General features: G+C 40.3%; 1 protein-coding gene across 1 annotated transcript; it reads right to left on the bottom strand.

The window, feature by feature from the left end:
- Positions 1-577: 577 nt before the first annotated feature.
- Positions 578-17,163, bottom strand: LOC118370425 (cytidine monophosphate-N-acetylneuraminic acid hydroxylase). Its single transcript, XM_052501736.1, has 14 exons — positions 17,041-17,163; positions 15,685-15,911; positions 15,360-15,451; positions 12,620-12,801; positions 11,613-11,716; positions 9,517-9,583; positions 9,335-9,416; positions 8,302-8,439; positions 7,883-8,018; positions 7,596-7,736; positions 7,017-7,191; positions 5,974-6,090; positions 1,510-1,625; positions 578-1,131 (listed from the first exon to the last, which is right to left on the bottom strand). Exons 2-14 carry the CDS (start codon positions 15,888-15,890, stop codon positions 990-992), a joined length of 1,698 nt encoding a protein of 565 aa, XP_052357696.1. The 5' UTR covers positions 15,891-15,911; positions 17,041-17,163; the 3' UTR covers positions 578-989.
- Between the last annotated feature and the right edge of the window lie 2,114 nt (positions 17,164-19,277).

The following is a 19,277-nucleotide window of genomic DNA, read 5'->3' as shown; positions in this document are numbered from 1 at the left end:
TGAGTCAATTCTGTGAACTTCTCACTCTTCAGGCAGACAGTAACTCTGGGTAGCTTTGTCACCGTATCTTACATGTCTATCAATCAATGTAACAGATAAAGTATTTTTGTTTTTAAATCATTTCTGGAGGATTGAGTTACTTCTGAGAAGCTATACATTCCATGTATTGGGCCCTACTCATAACTTAGAATAACTCGATTTCTCCCAAAGGAACTTCATTGGTTGTCAGGTACATTGAAATCACACAGTTCATAACATTAAGTTGACAAATTCTAGTTCAGCCAGTGTACAGCAGCTTAATACAATAGACTTATAACTGTACATTCATAAATGACTAAGCTGATTTCTCTGACCAGCATCCTATTCACAGCCTTACTAGCCAAAATCTAAAACTGGCTTCACCTTAACCAAACCCTTAACCCTAACATTAACCTAACATTAACTTAACCCAAACCTATTTTTATTTTTGTTATGAAAAAAGAAAAACTAAATTATGTTCAATTAATAGGCGTTGGACGAGTAACAAATGCATTGTCAGCACACGTCCAAAATCATATAATCAATAATACACATGATAATCAATGATAAAGTTTATTCATATTCTACATGTTAGTCATTTAGCAGATGCTCTTACCAGAGCGACATAGTAGTGAGTGCATATATTTTCCTACTTTTTTGTTACTAGTCCCCTACATACAGACCTGCCAAGCAACAATAGATGCTATGTTAATTGATTTCACCATTACATGAAAAAAACAATTAGAAAATGAACCCTAAATGAAGCTATTATTTGAACCAATTTAGAAATTAAATCTTGTCAGCCACATCACTTTTTCCCTGTTGGTGGTGCCTATCAGGGAGGTTGCCTACAGGGGGAGGTTGGTGGTGCCTACAGTGACAGGGAGAGCAGCTCTTCTTATTCATTACTATTCATTAATAGATGCAGGCATAAAGCTTGGTTCTCATGAGACAGTACAGTCTGCTTTTTTCTAAGACAATATAGAAGCAGAGCCACTTTCTGTTTGGATTCCCTGGGGTTCAGCAGACCTCTGGTATGATGGCACCTGCTGCAGGAACAAGTCCCAGTCCGGCCCAGTGACTGGCAACTCTGTCTGGAAGTGGTTCCAGAACCTGGACAAATAACCAAGACAGGTCAAATATTTAGGGTCCCAACCCGCCAGTTGAGAATCGTTGCTCTAATGTACAGCAACACAATACAATAGACTTTATAACAGTACGAGAGCTTACTGGTAGTGGTAGACGCCTGGGTCTGGTAAGTTAGGAAAGGAGGGAAGGTGAGGAGACGAGGTCTTACTGGTGGTGGTAGACATCTAGTAAGGGAGGAAGGAAGGTGAGGAGACGAGGACTTACCGTTGGTGGTAGACGTCTAGTAAGGGAGGAAGGAAGCAAAGGAGGGAAGGTGAGGAAACGAGGGCTTATCGGTGGTGGTAGATGTCTGGTAAGGGAGGAAGGAAGTAAAGGAGGGAAGGTGAGGAGACGAGGTCTTACCGGTGGTGATAGACGTCTGGCTCTCTGCTCAGACGGTTCTGGAAGCCGATATACAGGTCGTCCCAAAGAAGGCCATTCTTCACCACGTGCCTCATGACTCCGATCCTGTTCTTGATCTTTACAGAAGAGAAAGTAGTACACCGTCTATCTCTCAGTCCAATCAAGTTACATCAAATGGAAAACAAACAAATGATCCACTTGCAGATAAATGGCGGTTCCTTACAAAGCATGTTGGCATTTAAGCAGGGCAGGACTACAGCATTTGGGGCCCCGGGGCCCCTACCACCAGCTAAACAGCTAACTTCTTGAATTTCAAAACATTTTGCCATGGGGCAGAGAGAAAAATGTGCTGTTTTATAGTTCAATTTATGCTATTCTACACATATGACAGAACATTTTTCCATGTTAAATCAAATGTATTGCTATTCTACACATATGACAGAACATTTTTCCATGTTAAATCAAATGTATTGCTATTCTACACATTTTGCCCTGTGTGCCCGTTCGGTAATCCGGAACTTACACTTAAGGCAGCAGTGAGAACTGAGCCAGTAACAATTATCTTCAACTGAAAACAGCTTGGCATCAGAGTTTCATCTGCCAACCACAACACATTCAAAACCCTAAAGTTTTGCTGGAGCCTGCCATCTCTGTGTGTCTGTGCCTCGTACAGCGTTCACCTCTTATGAGAATGACATGAGTCCAGGGAAATGTTATTCTTATGGCAGATTTGTATCATGGTATGTTTCTGCCCCAGTTGTATTTTGTATTGATCCTTCTCATAAGTGGATTGCAGTGTACAGTGCCTTCAGAAAGTATTCACACCCCTGGACTTTTCCCACATTTTGTTGTGTTACAGCCTGAATTACACATGGATTACATTTAGTTTGTGTCACTGATCTACACACAATACCCCATAATGTCAAAGTGGATTTATGTTTTTAGAAATGTTTACAAATGAATTACAAATAATTAATAATTAAATATTCAACCCCTTTGTTATTGCAAGCCTAAATAAGTCCAGGAGTAAAAATGTGCTTAACAAGTCACAAGTTGCATTGACTCACTGTGTGCAATAATATTATTTAACATTATTTTAAATGACGACCCCATCTCAGTAACTTAAATCAGCTTGAAAATCTATGGCATGGCTGTCTAGAAATGATCAACAACCAATTTGACAGAGCTTGACGAATTACAAAATAATGGGCAAATATTGTACAATCCAGGTGTGCAAAGCTCTGAGACTAACTCGAAACCCAAACCCGGCTGCACGTGTGCGCCATCGTGTATAAATGTATATTGTCCCCTCACACCAGATGTGATCACGACACGCAGGTTAACATATCAAAACAAACTCTGAACCAATTATATTAATTTGGGGACAGGTCAAACAGCGTTAAACATTTATGGCAATTTAGCTAGCTAGCTTGCTGTTCCTAGCTAATTTGTCATATTTAGCTAGCTTGCACTTGCTAGCTAATTTGTCATATTTAGCTAGCTTGCTGTTCCTAGCTAATTTGTCATATTTAGCTAGCTTGCACTTGCTAGCTAATTTGTCATATTTAGCTAGCTTGCTGTTCCTAGCTAATTTGTCCTGGGATATAAACATTGATGTTATTTTACCTGAAATGCACAAGGTTCTCTACTCCACCAATTAATCCACACATAAAACGGTCAACTGAATTGTTTCTAGTCTTCTCTCATCCTTCCAGGCTTTTTCTTCTCTTGACTTTATATTGTGATTGGCAACTTTCATAAATTAGATGCATTATCGCCACTGACCTCATTCGTCTTCAGTCACCCACGTCGATATAACCAATGTGGAGATGGCACGTGTGTACCTGCTTCTATAAACCAATGAGGAGAAGGGAGAGGCAGGACTTGCGATCTGCATCAGAAATAGAACTGACTTCTATTTTAGCCCTTGGCAAAGCAGACGCTCGTTGGCGCGTGCGAGCAGTGCGGGTGCAATTGAATAATAGATTCCTAAATTTACTTTGCAACGATCGCGCCCGTGACGCCAGCGGTGTGGTCAGCCTGTTACCGATGTGCCGTGAAGAAGTATTTGCCCCCTTTCTGATTCTCTATTTTTGCATATTTTTTATTCTGAATGTTATCAGATCTTCAACCAAACCTAATATTAGATAAAGGGAAGCTAAGTTTAGAAATACCAAAAAGGTATTTATTTTATTTATTTAATTAACAAAGTTATGCAACACCTAATTCCCCTGTGCAAAAAAGTAATTGCCCTGTTACACTCAATAACTGGTTGTGCCACCTTTAGCTGTAATGACTGCAACCAAATTCTTCCTGTAGTTGTTGATCAGTCTCTCACATCGCTGTGGAGGAACTTTTGCCCACTCTCGCATGTAGAACTGCTTTAACTCAGAAACATTTGTGGGTTTTCAAGCATGAACTGCTCGTTTCAAGTCTTGCTGCAACATTTCAATTGTGATTAGGTCTGGACTTTGACTAGGCCATTCCAAAACTTCAAATTTGTTGCTTTTTAGCCATTTTCATGTAGACTTGATTGTGTGTTTTGTATCATTGTCTTGCTGTATGACCCAGCTGTACTTCAGCTTCAGCTCACAGGCGGATGTCTTGACTTTCTACTGTAGAATTCTCTGATAAAGAGCAGAATTCATGGTTCCTTCTATTAAGGCAAGTTGTCCAGGTCCCGAGCCAGCAAAGCATCCCCAAACCAATACTGAAGGCACTGTACTTATCAAGCACTGCATTTAATCCAGCAACAATGATCTTCAACTGAAAACAGCTTTGCATCAGATTTGCATCTGCCAACAACAACACATTCAAACCCCTGAAGTTATGCATAGCAGCCTGCCATCTCTTTGTGTCTGAACAGCGTTCACCTCATGAGAATGACATGAATAAAGGGAAAAGTTTATTCTTATTTACAATTTTACCAGACGCTCTTATCCAGAGCCACTTACAGTAGCAATTAGGGTTAAAGCGCATTCGGAAAGTATTCAGACCCCTTGACATTTTCCACATTTTGTTACGTTACAGCCTTATTCTAATATAGATTTTTTTTAAACTCTCATCTACACACAATACCCCATAATGACAAAGCAAAAAAGCTTTTTAGAAATGTTTGTAAATGTATTGCATTTATATATATATATATATATATATCACATTTACATTAGTATTCAGACCCTTTACTTTATTGAAGCACCTTTGGCAGCGATTACAGCCTTGATTCTTCTTGGACATGATACGACGAGCTTGGCACACCTGTATTTGGGGAGTTTCTCCCATTCTTTTCTGTAGATCCTCTCAAGCTCTGTCAGGTTGGATGGGGAGCGAAGCTGCACAGCTGTTTTCAGGTCTCTCCAGAGATGTTCGATTGGGTTTAAGTCCGGGCTTTGGCTGGGCCACTCAAGGACATTCAGAGATTTGTCCCAAAGCCAGGTTTCCTCCAGACGTGACGCTTGGCATTCAGGCCAAAGAGTTCAATCTTGGTTTCATCAGACCAGAGAATCCTGTTTGTCATGGTCTGAGAGTCCTTTAGGTGCCTTTTGGCATGTGTGTTTTACTGAGGAGGGGCTTCCGTCTGGCCACGTTAAAATAAAGGCCTGATTTGTGGAGTGCTGCCGAAGATGGTTTTCTTTCTGGAAGGTTCTCCCATCTCCACAGAGGAACTCTGGAGTTCTGTCAGAGTGACCATCGGGTTCTAGGTCACCTCCCTGACCAAGGCCCTTCTCCCCTGAATCCTCAATTTAGCCAGGCGGCCAGCTCTAGGTAGAGTCTTGGTGGTTCCAAATGTCTTCCATTTAAGAATGAGGGAGGCCACTGTGTTCTAGGATAACTTCAATGGTGCAGATCATTTTTGGTACCCATCTCCAGATCTGTGCCTCGACATAATCCTGTCTCGGAGCTCTATGGACAATTCCTTCAACCTCATGGCTTGGTTTGACATGTACTGTCAACAGTGGGACCTTATATAGACAGGTCTGTGCCTTTCCAAATCATGTCCAATCAATTGAATTTACAACCGGTGGACTCCAGTCAAGTTGGAGAAACATCTCAGGTGCATCTCAAGGATAATGCACCTGAGCTTAATTTCGAGTCTCATAGCAAATGGTCTGAATATTTATGTAAAAAAGGTGTTTTATAATTTCTTTACATTTGCAAAAATAAATCTAAAAACCTATTTTTGCTTTGTCAATATGGGATATTGTGTAGACTGATGAGGATGCACTGTAAGTGCCTTGCTCAAGGGAACATCAAAATATTTTTCACATAGTAAGCTCAGGGATTTGAACCAGCAACCTTTTGGTAACTGGCCCAGTGCTCTTAACTGTTAGGCTACCTGCCACCCTTATGACAGATTTGTAACATGCTATGTTCCTGCTCCACAATGATTGTTTTGATTCTTCTCAAGTTGAGTGCAGTGTACTTAATAGTATATGGGTGAGCAGGTGTTGTAGCCATGCTCACCTCCTCATAAGGGTGCTCTCTAGTGGGCCTCTGTGTAGGGAAGGACAGATCCATGAAGTCCACCAGATAGTTGTAGCCATTGTCTATCGGAATGAAGTCCTCATCTGTCTCTATGACCTTAAATACATATTACAAACAGTTAGGCTATGTTTAGTTGGAATTCAAACAATTTGCGTTATTCACTGACCTGCAGTTATGATAAATACCAGATAACTAGAATATGAATAACCAGAATAACCAGAATCAATAAACAGAATCTAAAGAATTACCAGAATCTTAAAAGAAAGTAGCAAAAGAATGAGAAGAATTGGAAAAGATTTGTTCTAATTACAACCCTCGAACCCACTAGATTTGGGTTAAAAATGTATTTTTATTTTTCAAATTGATTGAACATGCCTGGCACAATGGAACCAAGGGTCATAGTCCCTAAAGTGTCAAGCCTGCCCATCTGGCTATCCAAGCAGCCAAAATCAGCTGTTCCAAGGACAGTATCCTGGACATAAATTAAGCCTAGTCCTGGAACCCCCCCAAAAATTCGATAAAGATTCTCCATTGAGCTTTTATTTTTTTTAAATTCAGGAATAGGCTTAGTCTGTGTCCGTGAGAGCATCCGTACATGTTTTAAACATTCCAGAAATCTGCAGAGAGAGGAAGTGAATGGAAGGGTTCGCGTTCAGTCGGTACAAAACCTAGAAACGTTTTAAAATGGAGATTGTCCAATAATATTTAACATTTTCCTTGCATGTTTTACTGCCTACTGAATGCGAGTCAGGAGTAACCAGGAGTGTAATTCCTAAATTGCAGACTGTTGCAAAAAGGTTTAGTCCGTTTAATCCAAACGAAAAACATTTTGCAAGGAAAACAAGTTTCTATTGGACAAATTCAGGCTTCCGTTTGGTTCCAAGAGTAAACAGTAATCGGTTTCTGTTGAAAAACGTTTTGCAACAGTCTGCGACTAATGAATCCACCCCAGGAGTCAGCTTGTAGATGTGGAGTAGAGCACTAAGAGCTGTGAGGACTTTTATATGGACTGCAATATTTACCCGGACAACTAGATTGTAGTTTTTAAACCCTGCCCAGATGTAATAAAATTGGATCCAGCTTTTATGTTTAAATATCTCAGCGGTGATGGCCCTGTTCAGTTCATCCACGTACAAATCAAAGTCCCAACTGTCCTTATAGATGTTTGTCCCGGATGGAGGGTCGGTGATGGCTTTCCTGTGGTTAGTCAAATCACACATGATTTACAGTGCATATTACCTGGGTTACAACATTAAAAAGGAATTAAATGATGTAGGAAAAAACACAATGTAGGGAAGTGAGATAATAATGGCAGACAATGTAGGGTAGTGATGCAATAATGGTAGATAATGTAGGGTAGTGATGCAATAATGGTAGATAATGTAGGAAAGTGATGTAATAATGGTAGACAATGTAGGGAAGTGATGTAATAGTGGTTAACAATGTAGGGAAGTGAGGTAATAATGGTATTGACAACAGAGGGAAACAAACACCAAAATGTGATTTGTAAATATTGATCATTGTTGGCATTTCTATGGAGTATGGACTGATATGACAGACATGGACACACACACGATTTGCTGATTGATGAGAAATCCTACCGGCTGGGGCTCATCAGAGCCAGGGCCAGATCGAGCACAGCGCCTGGCTTGGGTGTCCATGTTGTTATGCCTGGAGCGCTCTTCTTGATCAGGGCATTGAGCTCCTCCGCTTTGTTTTTCGTGTTAGTTTCCTTAATGTACCTGTCAGTTAACTTATGTCAGTTGTCAATGTCAATTTGGGATGCAACTTATATTGAGAGACTGCAATTGAAGCAATAAGAGGGGTCAAAACCTAACCTGAACCTAGAACGGAATTTGTACACAAAATAGTAAACATTTTGTAATACCTGTCTGAGGGATGTGCTTCGACAAAGTAACCGGCAAACGGGCAGTAGATCTTGGGCTGCAAGGATTTTACCAGCTGGGCCTTGTAGTTCATGAGCTTCTTCCTTTCATTCTTGATGAAATCGGCTTTCCAGCTCTCTGCAGGGTGAAATCGACACTAGTCAATGAGTGAACCTCAGTTGTGTTTCCTTGATTCCTCGCTTCCTCTCCCCTTGCCTCCTCCTCAAAATGCATTGGAGGAGAACATCCGAGGGAAGTAACCTCATATCTGTTCTGATGTGCTTTGAGGAGGAGATAAGGAGAGAGGAAATACAATTGAGATTCATCTGCAGTCAATAGCCAGGAAAACCCAAGGGAGCAATTCATTTCTCTGTTATTTGTCCGGCTATACATTTGGATGCTGTATACCTGTCCACCTCACCTGTGTATTTTCCTCCACTGAAGGTCATGGGGAAGCCAGACGCCCCTCCAGCAAAGTCGCTCATCATCAGGTCTACATTGTGGGGCAGTCGGCCGTAGTTTGGCCTGGTGCAGTCCACCGTGTTGAGGATCATATGACCTGGGTGGGAGAACCAGGATCAGATGCACCCGTCAAATGAGATAAGGTTGAGAGAAGGCTTTAAGGTGCATCGTATGCCTACCAGGTGGCACTGGCATCTACTTTTACTACTGAACTGACAAGGACCTGAATCAGACAGGATGTGCATGTTCAATAAAATAATGAGTCTTAATTATCTTTATATGGATGTATAATCTGTAGGTGGATAAAGTGGGATGAAAGTCAGAATGTGTGACCTGCTTGTGCTTGTACACCGACTGGATAAACATTAGGAAAACATGCTCTTTCCGTGAAATAGACTGACCAGGTGAATCCAGGTGAAGGGTATGATCACTTATTTAAATCCACTCCAATCAGTGTAGATGAAGGGGAGGAGACGGGTTAAAGGAGGATTTTTAACCCTTGAGACATGGATTGTGTATGTGTGTCATTCAGAGGGTGAATGGGCAAGACAAAATATTTAAGTGCCTTGGAAGGGGGTATGGTAGTAGGTACCAGGCACACCGGTTTGAGTGTGTCAAGAACTGCAGCGCTGCTGGGTTTTTCATGCTCAACAGTGTCCCGTGTGTATCAAGAATGGTTCACCACCCAAAAGAAAGCCATCTAACTTGACACAACTGTGGGAAGCTTTGGAGTCAACATGGGCCAGCATCCCTGTGGAACACTTTCAATACCTTGTAGAGTCCATGCCAATAGAGTCCAATTGAGGTTGTTTTGACGGCAAAGGGGGGTGCAATTCAATATTAGGAAGGTGTTCCTAATGTTTCGTACACTCGGTGTAAACACCACCTAGCAGACCCTTTTATGAAAAGTGACTTCCTGTGACTGCAGGAATTGAACCCAGAGCTCTGGTGAAGCTAGCACCATGTGCTCTTACAAAGGACATGATGACTACCTTTATATTCAACAATGATACAGGTGTCCAATTCAGGGTGCACTTCATCCTTCAGAATCATGAATCTGAGGTGCTCATCAATCTGACGGAGATAACAGGAGAAGGGCATTAAAGAAGAGCCTTTTGACAGAGGTTCCTTTATCGTATAAACTGTTCATGCAAAGTGAGCTGTTCATGCTTACGTTTTGCCAAATGCCAAAGGGAACGACGTTGATATTTGTCAGCTGCACCTGCCTTTTCTCCAGCATCCTGTAACATGATTCAAATGAGGACAGCATAAACCCATAAAGGTGACACCCTCATTTGTTTTATGGTTGTAAAACCATGTTAATGAGTGACATATAAAGTTGAAGTTGGAAGTTCACATACACCTTAGCCAACTACATTTAAACTCAGTTTTTCCACAATTCCTGACATTTAATCCCAGTAAAAAAATCCCTGTTTTAGGTCAGTTCGGATCACCACTTTATTTTAAGAATGTGAAATGTCAGAATAATAGTAGAGAGAATGATTTCAGCTTTTATTTCTTTTGTCACATTCCCAGTGGGTCAGATGTTTACATATACTCAATTAGTATTTGGTAGCACTACCTTCAAATTGTTTAATAACTTGGGTCTGTCACGATCGTTGTCTAAATAAGTGGACCAAGGCGCAGCGTGAGTAGAGTTCCACATTTTATTAGTTAAACTTCCAAAAAAACAAACGTGAAATGTGTAGCTCACAATGGCACTCAAACACAACAATATCCCCCAACGCAGGTGGGAAAAGGGACACACTAAGTATGATCCCCAATTAGAGGCAACGATATTCAGCTGCCTCCAATTGGAAACCATACTCACACACCAACATAGAACTATAATAACTAGAAAACCCCCCTAGTCACACTGTGACCTATTACACCAGAGAGAACCCCGATGGCTCTCTATGGTCAGGGTGTGACAGGGTCAAACATTTCTGGTAGCCTTCCACAAGCTTCCCACAATAAGTTGGGTGAATTTTGGCCCATTCCTCTTGACAGAGCTGGTGTAACTGAGTCAGGTTTGTAGGCCTCCTTGCTCGCACACACTTTTTCAGTTCTGCCCACACATTTCCTATAGGATTGAGGCCAGGGCTTTGTGATGGCCACTCCAATAACTTTACTTTGTTGTCCTTAAGCCATTTTGCCACAACTTTGGAAGTATGCTTGGGGTCATTGTCCATTTGAAAGACCGATTTGCGACCAAGCTTTAACATCCTGACTGATGTCTTGAGATGCTGCTTCAAAATAATTTCCCTTCTCATGATGCCATCTATTTTGTAAAGTGCACCAGTCCCTCCTGCAGCAAAGCACCCCCCACAACATGATGCTGCCACCCCCATTCATCACGGTTGGGATGGTGTTATTCAGCTTGCAAGCCTCCCCTTTTTCCTCCAAAAATAACAATGGCCATTATGGCCAAACAGTTCTATTTTTGTTCCATCAGATCAGAGGACATTTCACCAAAGTGTACTATCTTTGTCCCAATGTGCAGTTGCAAACCATAGTCTGGCTTTTTTATGGTGGTTTTGGAGCAGTGGCTTCTTACTTGTTGAGCGGCCTTTCAACTTATGTTGACATAGGACTTGTTTAACTGTGGATATAGATACTTTTGTACCCGTTTCCTCCAGCATCTTCACAAGGTCCTTTGCTTTTGTTCTAGGATTGAGACAAAACGCTTCTCCTTCCTGAGCGGTATGACGGCTGCGTGGTCCCATGGTGTTTATAATTGCGTAATATTGTTTGTACAGATGAACATGGTACCTTCAGGCATTTGGAAATTACTCCCAGGTATGAACCTGACTTGAGGTCTACCAATTTTTTTCTGAGGTCTTGGCTGATTTCTTTTGATTTTCCCATGATGTCAAGCAAAAAGGCACTGAATTTGAAGGTAGGCTTGAAACACATCCACAGGTACACCTCCAATTGACTCAAATGATGTCAATTAGCCTATCAGAAGCTTCTAAAGCCAAGACATCATTTTATGGAATTTTCCAAGCTGGTTAAAGGCACAATCTTAGTATATGTAAACTTCTGACCCACTTGTATTGTGATATAAATCACTGTAAGTGAAATAATCTGTCTGTAAACAATTGTTGGAAAAATTACTTCTGTCATGCACGAAGCAGATGTCCTAACCGACTTGCCAAAACTATAGTTTGTTAACAAGATATTTGTGAAGTGGTTGAAAAACAAGTTTTAATGACTCCAACCTAAGTGTATGTAAACTTCCGGGTTCAATTGTAGATAGATAACCCTTACCAGAACACTGGCCTTGATGTGTCGCCAACATAAATAGGAACATCGGGTCTCGTCGCAGAGAGGGATTTTAAGGTTGGGTAGCTGAAAATACATTTTTCAGGAATTTAATTGGAATCAACATTTCTGCTTGTTTCCGTAATTGAAATTAGGGTCCCACTTTAAACTAAGTACAACTTATAAAGGCTCAATATAGCTTACATAAATGCTTCACATATCATCTATCTCATACTCTATAAATGGTGTATAAACATACGTAGTTTATACACCATTTATACACCACCATTTATAGAATATGACACACACTTATAGACTATCTGTGAAGCATTTGCGTAGTGCTTCAGAAACTTCATGCATGCTATTAAATGCCTTTATACTTCGTTAAAGTGGGACTGAAATTATAAATACATTGAAATCAGTCGTGGCTGGAGGGTGGAGATTGCAGAGGACGGGCTCATTGTAATGTTTGGAATAGTATGTGTTTGATATGTTCGAGTCCCAGCAATGTGTCCTGCACTGTTGTTGGGCACGGCTGTGATCGGAGGTCTATCCCGATACGTCATCTAGAATCTTGGATGGCGTTTGGTGATATCTTTCAACCTTGGCCCATCTCCCTTATGTGTCCCAGGCTTAAGTTTGGCACTGCAGCCTTTCAGGTGAGAACACACCCTCAGATCTCACGTTATAAAAGTGGTCTACCCAGATGAGTAGAAGATTGTGTAGACAACTCTCGGTTATCATTTTAAGGCTCATATTTGATTCACTCCGGGTAATTACTAACTAGCCTTGGATCATAGCTAGTGTTTGTGTTCTTGTCACCAATTTTTGACTAAACAACATGGGAATGTGTTCCAGATTAGTTTCAACCAGCCTGGTGAAGACATCTTTTCATGACAAGACCAAGATCACAACCAGATCAAGACATGTTTTTCTGACCTTAACAAAACGTCTTTATACAACCAGTATACATTCTGACCATGACGTCATGTAAGATGTCATAATGTAAATTGCAACCAGTTTTGCCCACTGGGAAAGGCCTCACATCTGTCCAGCCGTGGGTGTGTGTGACGAGCTGTACTCACAGTCACCTCTCCCTCCTGCAGTTCCTGTGGATCCTGGGGGTCTGCCAACCAGGGGTCCCAGACGATCACCTCCACGAGCTGAAGACCACCCTCGTCTGTCATCACGACGTCTGCGTTAGCAAAATCAAGCCTCTTGGGATTAATAATTTCATTACTTTTATTTGATTATCTTAAGTTGAAGTCGAAAGTTTACATACACTTTAGCCAAATACATTTAAACTCAGTTTCACAATTCCTGACATTTAATATTCTCTGTTTTAGGTCAGTTAGGATCACCACTTTATTTTAAGAATGTGAAATGTCAGAATAATAGTAGAGAGAATTATTTATTTAGGCTTTTATTTATTTCGTCACATTCCCAGTGGGTCAGAAGTTTACATACACTGTCACACCCTGCCCATAGAGAGCCTTTTTATTCTATGTTGGTTAGGTCGGGGTGTGACTATGGTGGGTAATCTAGGTAGTTTTTTTTCTGTTGGCCTGGTATGGTTCCCAATCAGAGGCAGCTGTTTATTGTTGTCTCTGATTGGGGATCATATTTAGGCAGCCATTTCCCCACTGTGTTTTGTGGGATCTTGTTTCTGTGTAGTTGCCTGTGAGCACTGCTTGAGCTTCACGTCTCATTTATTCTTTGTTTTTTTTGTTCGGCTCTCTGATAATTAAGAGATGTCGAACCGATTCCACGCTGCGCTTTGGTCTGAGTATGATGACAACGATGATCGTGACATACACTCAATTAGTATTTCTTAGCATTGCCTTTAAATGGTTTAACTTGGGTCAAACGTTTCGGGATAGCCTTCCACAAGCTTCCCACAATAAGTTGGGTGAATTTTGGCCCATTTCTCCTGACACAGTTGGTGTAACTGAATCAGGTTTGTAGGCCTCCTTGCTCGCACACGCTTTTTCAGTTCTGCCCACACATTTTCTGTAGGATTGAGGTCAGGGCTTTGTGGTGGCCACTCAAATACCTTAACTTTGTTGTCCTTAAGCCATTTTGCCACAACTTTGGAAGTATGCTTGGGGTCATTGTCCATTTGCAAGACCCATTTGCGACCAAGCTTTAACTTCCTGACTGATGTCTTGAGATGTAGCTTCAATATATCCACATAATTGTCCTCCCTCATGATGCCATCTATTTGTGAAGTGCACCAGTCTCTCCTGCAGCAACACACCCACACAACTTGATGCTGCCACCCGTGCTTCACGGTTGGGATGGTGTTATTCGGCTTGCAAGCCTCCCCCTTTTTCCTCCAAACATAACGATGGTCATTATGGCCAAACAGTTCTATTTTTGTTTCATCAGACAAGAGGACATGTCTCCAAAAAGTACGATATTTTGTCCCCATGTGCAGTTGCAAACCGTAGTCTGGCTTTTTTATGGCAGTTTTGGAGCAGTGGCTTCTTCCTTGGCGAGCAGCCTTTCAGGTTGTTGATATAGTACTCGTTTTACTGTGGATATAGAACATTTTCCTGAGCAGTATGAAGGCTGCATGGCCCCATGGTGTTTATACTTGCGTACTATTATTTGTACAGATGAACGTGGTACCTTCAGACGTTAGGAAATTGCTCCCAAGGATGAACCAGACTTGTGGAGGTCTATAAAAAATGTTTGAGTTCTTGGCTGATTTCTTTTGATTTTCCCATGATGTCAAGCAACAAGGCACTGAGTTTGAAGGTAGGCCTTGAAATACATCCACAGGTGCACCTCCAATTGACTCAAATGATGTCAATTAGCCTATCAGTAGCTTCTAAAGCCATGACATCATTTTCTGGAATTTTCCAAGCTGTCTAAAGGCACAATCAACTTAGTGTATGTAAACGTCTGACCCACTGGAATTGTGATAGTGAATTATAAGTGAAATAATCTGTCTGTAAACAATTGTTGGAAAGATTACATGTGTCATGCACAATGTAGATGTCCTAATTGACTTGCCAAAACTATAGTTTGTTAACAAGACATTTGTTGATGGTTGAAAAACGAGTTCTAATTACTCCACTCTAAGTATATGTAAACCTCCCACTTCAACTGTACATATAGACATTAAACATCTGACTTATTATTTACATTGTGTTCCTCATGTCATTTTTAGATAGCCAAAGGACTGGACAGCTGGAGCTGGGCACTCAACCCACGGGACGCTGAACAGCTTCTACCTCCAAGTCATAAGACTGCTAAACAGTTAGACCAGGTAGCTATTGGCTAACTATCTGCATTGACCCTTTTTGGACTAACTCGTTTGACTCATCACATATGGTGCTGTTACTGTTTATTATATATCCTGTTACCTAGTCACTTTATCTCACCTATATGAACATATCTACCTCATACCCCTGCACATCTACTCGATACTGGTACCTCGTGTAACGTTATATAGCCAAGTTATCGTTACTCTGTGGATTTATTCCTTGTGTTATTATTTTTTTCTCTCTGCATTGTTGGGAAGGCCTGTAAGTAAGCATTTCACTGTTAGTCTACATCTGTTGTTTACCAAGCATGTGACATAACATTTGATTTAACGATCAGTATCACACAATGTGTACAAATGTACACAAGTTGTCAGAGAACACAAAAGATTAGACATACCGTTTCATATGACCCAAAATGGCAAATAGACTTAAAATGCCATTCAATAACCTTTCAGGTTGAGAAAATGGCAGCTCAACTTACCCAGCTCATCCTGTGTGAAGCTGTCAGGAGGGTTCACATACTGCATAGTTGAGACGTTCAGCTTCCAGTAGTGTTTTGTACACCGGACCGTCCTGCATCAGAAAAACCTTTCAGTCCCATGGAATAGATATGTTTTATCTAAGCCTCGGTATTAAAGAAGTTGTTCAGGATTTTACCACTTAATGTTAAATGGTTCCTCAGCCTGAAAGTAGTCTATGGGCCAGGAGAAACTGTAATCCAAAGTTCGGTATTCTCTAAACAGCCGCTACTAACTCCAACTATCTTTAGTTGTAAAGTCCTGAACTTCCCCTTTAAGTCTACTTACCTTCCATCTAAGTCCTCTATGTCTTTGATGAACAGGCCTCCTTGGTGTTTGCATTGGTTCTTGCAGGCCTTCAGCTCTCCATTGTCTTTGTATATGATGTAGCACTTGCCATCATCTGGGCTCTTCTTAAAGTTGATGCCATCTTTGAGTGAGAACACCGCCTCAGAGTCCAGGGACAGCACTGTCTTTGAAGACTGGGCTGTCATTTGAGTGGTGGAATTGAAGTGCTGATGAGTAAAGTAGAGGAGTATAAGTGGATGGTACTCGTAAGAAGAATTTACAGGTGAACCGAACAGAAGTCATCAATAAAGGCAATAAAAAATCTATTCAGTTTATTACAAGTTGCAACAGGGAGATACTTCCAGCACAGAACCAGAGAAAATGTCTAACTGGCTGTTGTTGGGGAATAATCATAATTAGTTGGTAACATAGGTAAGATGTTTTATATTCATCATATGTTTGTAAGTTACTTCTCATCAGAATGTTATTTTTGTATAATACTGTGGCGGGGTTGCAGTATCTGTTCTATGTCAAGACTAAGTTGCTTGGGCCGGAGAGAGGGGAGAGGTCAAGCATGTATCTCTTGGCTCCACAATGTCTGTGTGCCAGTCAGTGTGTCTCTGTGATCTTGTCAAGATAGGATGGATTTGATATATGGCTGTTGATATGGAGGATTTGTTTATGGTTCTGAGTTTGAGAAAAGAACATAGTTTAGGAGACAAAGCTGAACGATAAATTATGCCTATGCTGTCTGGATGTGTGTCTCGGCTATAAAGGATCTGTTGCAACTCAGATAATTCAGGTAATTCATTGATAGACACTGAATTGATCTGAGAGTCACAGGGTTGTAATAGAGCTCATATAATTAAAGATGGACTTTGTGATAACTAACTCTGACTTGTGTGGTTTGCTCTCATGATTTGGTAAATAGAGGAAAATTCCACGACACCTAATCAGCAGACAACTGTTCTGTAAACATCAGTCCCAGAGGCAAGTGGGAAGTCCAAACAAACTCAGAACCAAATATATGAATACGCGGTAACACTTTACTTCACACTTAGTGTCATAACACATTATGACACAGTCATAACCATGTCATTCATTGTCATAACAGCTGACATAACTTGTCATAATATGCTCATAATACTGTTACATATGTTTAGACCTGTTGTGACATATATTATGATATTTTATGGGTGGTTATGACACATACGAGTTTCAAAACCCACAAAACTGACCACACAAGGCAAAACATTCCATTACACCATAGCCTACGTATCAACAGTATTTTTTTAAATGGACTATTTTAAATAATCATTGTAATTGCGCACAAAATGATGTCAGACATACACTTACCCCAATGCTCTGCTTCTGATGACTGGGATGAATGCAAGAGCAGGAGCAGGACAAGACACCCTCTTTTTGACAGATGACTGGTATAAGGGCATGTATGTGATTGGCCTATCTGGCTTATATGATTATGATGGTCATAATGCTTCTTGACAGTGTCAAAGTGTATTTTCTTAGTCCAAGTAAAGTGACACAGGATGGTCATAAAGTGTATTTTCTACAAGTTGTTTAAAATATGAGAGAAAGAGCGAGAGACCTGAACCTACATTTTAGACAATAGCACAGATTCAAAGAATGAAACATTATATTTACATGTTCATGGTTAGTTCAAATGAGTAATATCTAAATTCAAACAAATGTCAGTTCCTCATAGAGTACTGTGACACTTTGGGAACTAAATATTACATTGAGATGTATGGAATTACCAGGAGCAGACCTGGGTACAAATACATGCGTATTTATATTTGAAATACTGATCTTGTGTGAATATGAGTATTATGTGGTCAAAATCCGCTACCTCTTAACATTTCCTACAAATAGTAGGCTATCTGAACTATTTTCAAATATTGTATCCAAACACATTCTTCCAAATACCCTCGGAACAAACAGAACGTGGGTTCAAATGCATAGAGTATTTCAATACTTTTACATTTCAATATTTTCAAATGCAGAAAAATGTATTTCCAAAGTGTATTTCCAAAAACATTCCAATATTCAACTACTTGTATTTTCAAGTAAATACTTTCTTTGAAATGTCTTTGAAAGTTATTGAAATACCCCAAATTTGAACATGGGTCTGATTAGAAGACTGTTTTTTTTGGTTGTAAGAGCAAATCACGCTCAATTCATTTTTTAATTTTTATTTCAGCTCATATCACTAAAATTCATCCAATGTTAACTTGTGAACTTGAAATTCAATTAACAGTTTCACAGAGTTAACAGAGCTTAATTTATGTCAACTACCATGAGCAAAATATATAAATTAGCTAAATGTTTTAATGCTATTAAGTGCTCTCCTCTGGGAATACAATGTACATCTCACTGTATGTTTGTAGCGAAATAAATGAAATTCAATATTATAATGTATTTATCTGTTAAACAACTTTTGCCTGTCACTTTTAAACAATGTACATTTCTTAATAGTCACAACATAGCAAATATTAAGAGAGAAGCATAAATAATGAAGAGCATTACCTTGTGCAGACTGCTATGTTGACTTGACACTTTGGAATTGGAAGTTTAGACCCAGATGAGTCTTTCTTTGTGCATTTGCATTGAGCAGTGAACTAATTGTTGGTGCTTAACAAGAAATACATGTTTGCCTCAGGAAATGCACCGCAAGAAAAGAGGTACAGAGAGAGATGAAGAAAGAGATTAAAAAGGTGAGATGCCTGTACAAGGATAAGGTGCAAATTGTACTTTTCTAATGTTGATCTAACCATCATGGTTCTCTTTTATAAAGCATTCATTGAGAGCATTCGGTCCTACTACTTGACCTGCTGGTTTGGGAATATTAATGTTGCACAGAAAAATAGGTTCTGAAAGATAGTCAGGACTTGTGGGAAAATCATGGGGCAGCAACAGCAACATCTGTGTCACACCCTGACCATAGTTTGCTTTGTATGTTTATAGGTTTTGTTTGGTCAGGGTGTGATCTGAGTGGGAATTCTATGTTGTATGTCTAGTTTGTCTGTTTCTTTGTTTGGCCTGATATGGTTCTCAATCAGAGGCAGGTGTTAGTCGTTGTCTCTGATTGGGAACCATATTTAGGTAGCCTGTTTTGTCATTGTGGGTTGTGGGTGATTGTCTATGTTAGTTGCTTGTGTCAGCACAGTTCTTATTATAGCGTCACGGTCGGTGGTCATTTATTGTTTACGGTGTGTTTTCGTCATCCATTAAAATGATGCATTCACACCACGCTGCGCTTTGGTCCGCTTCTCACGACGATCGTGACAATCTGTCATCTCTCTACCTGGGCAGAGCCCTCCAGAAGGCCAATAAAATAGTGGTTGACTCTTCCCATCCAGTCCACTCCAAATACCAGCTCCTTCCCTCTGGACACAGGTACAGGCTACCTAAAGTTTTAAAAAAGTACTATTTTATTCTAAATGCAATTCTGCTACTTAATAAATTATTGGACTAATTGCACTTACACTATGAAACTGCACTTACGCTGCCTAATTGCTTGTAAATATCCTTTGCTATTTAAAAAAAAAAATGTTTTAAATGTGATAGATTTTTAT

Source organism: Oncorhynchus keta, unplaced genomic scaffold (assembly GCF_023373465.1).
Source record: "Oncorhynchus keta strain PuntledgeMale-10-30-2019 unplaced genomic scaffold, Oket_V2 Un_contig_14255_pilon_pilon, whole genome shotgun sequence".
Lineage (NCBI taxonomy): Eukaryota > Metazoa > Chordata > Actinopteri > Salmoniformes > Salmonidae > Oncorhynchus > Oncorhynchus keta.
Note: the sequence above shows the minus strand (reverse complement) of the source record. Positions and strands in the feature narration are given on the sequence as shown.

Coding starts and splice junctions, on each gene's coding strand:
- LOC118370425 (XM_052501736.1), bottom strand. CDS start 15,890: ATGACAGCCCAGTCTTCAAAGACAGTGCTGTCCCTGGACTCTGAGGCG. Junction 9,584..11,612: donor ACATCAAGGCCAGTGTTCTG/GTAAGGGTTATC, acceptor ATCATGTTACAG/GATGCTGGAGAAAAGGCAGG. Junction 8,440..9,334: donor TATCATTGTTGAATATAAAG/GTAGTCATCATG, acceptor TCTCCCACCCAG/GTCATATGATCCTCAACACG.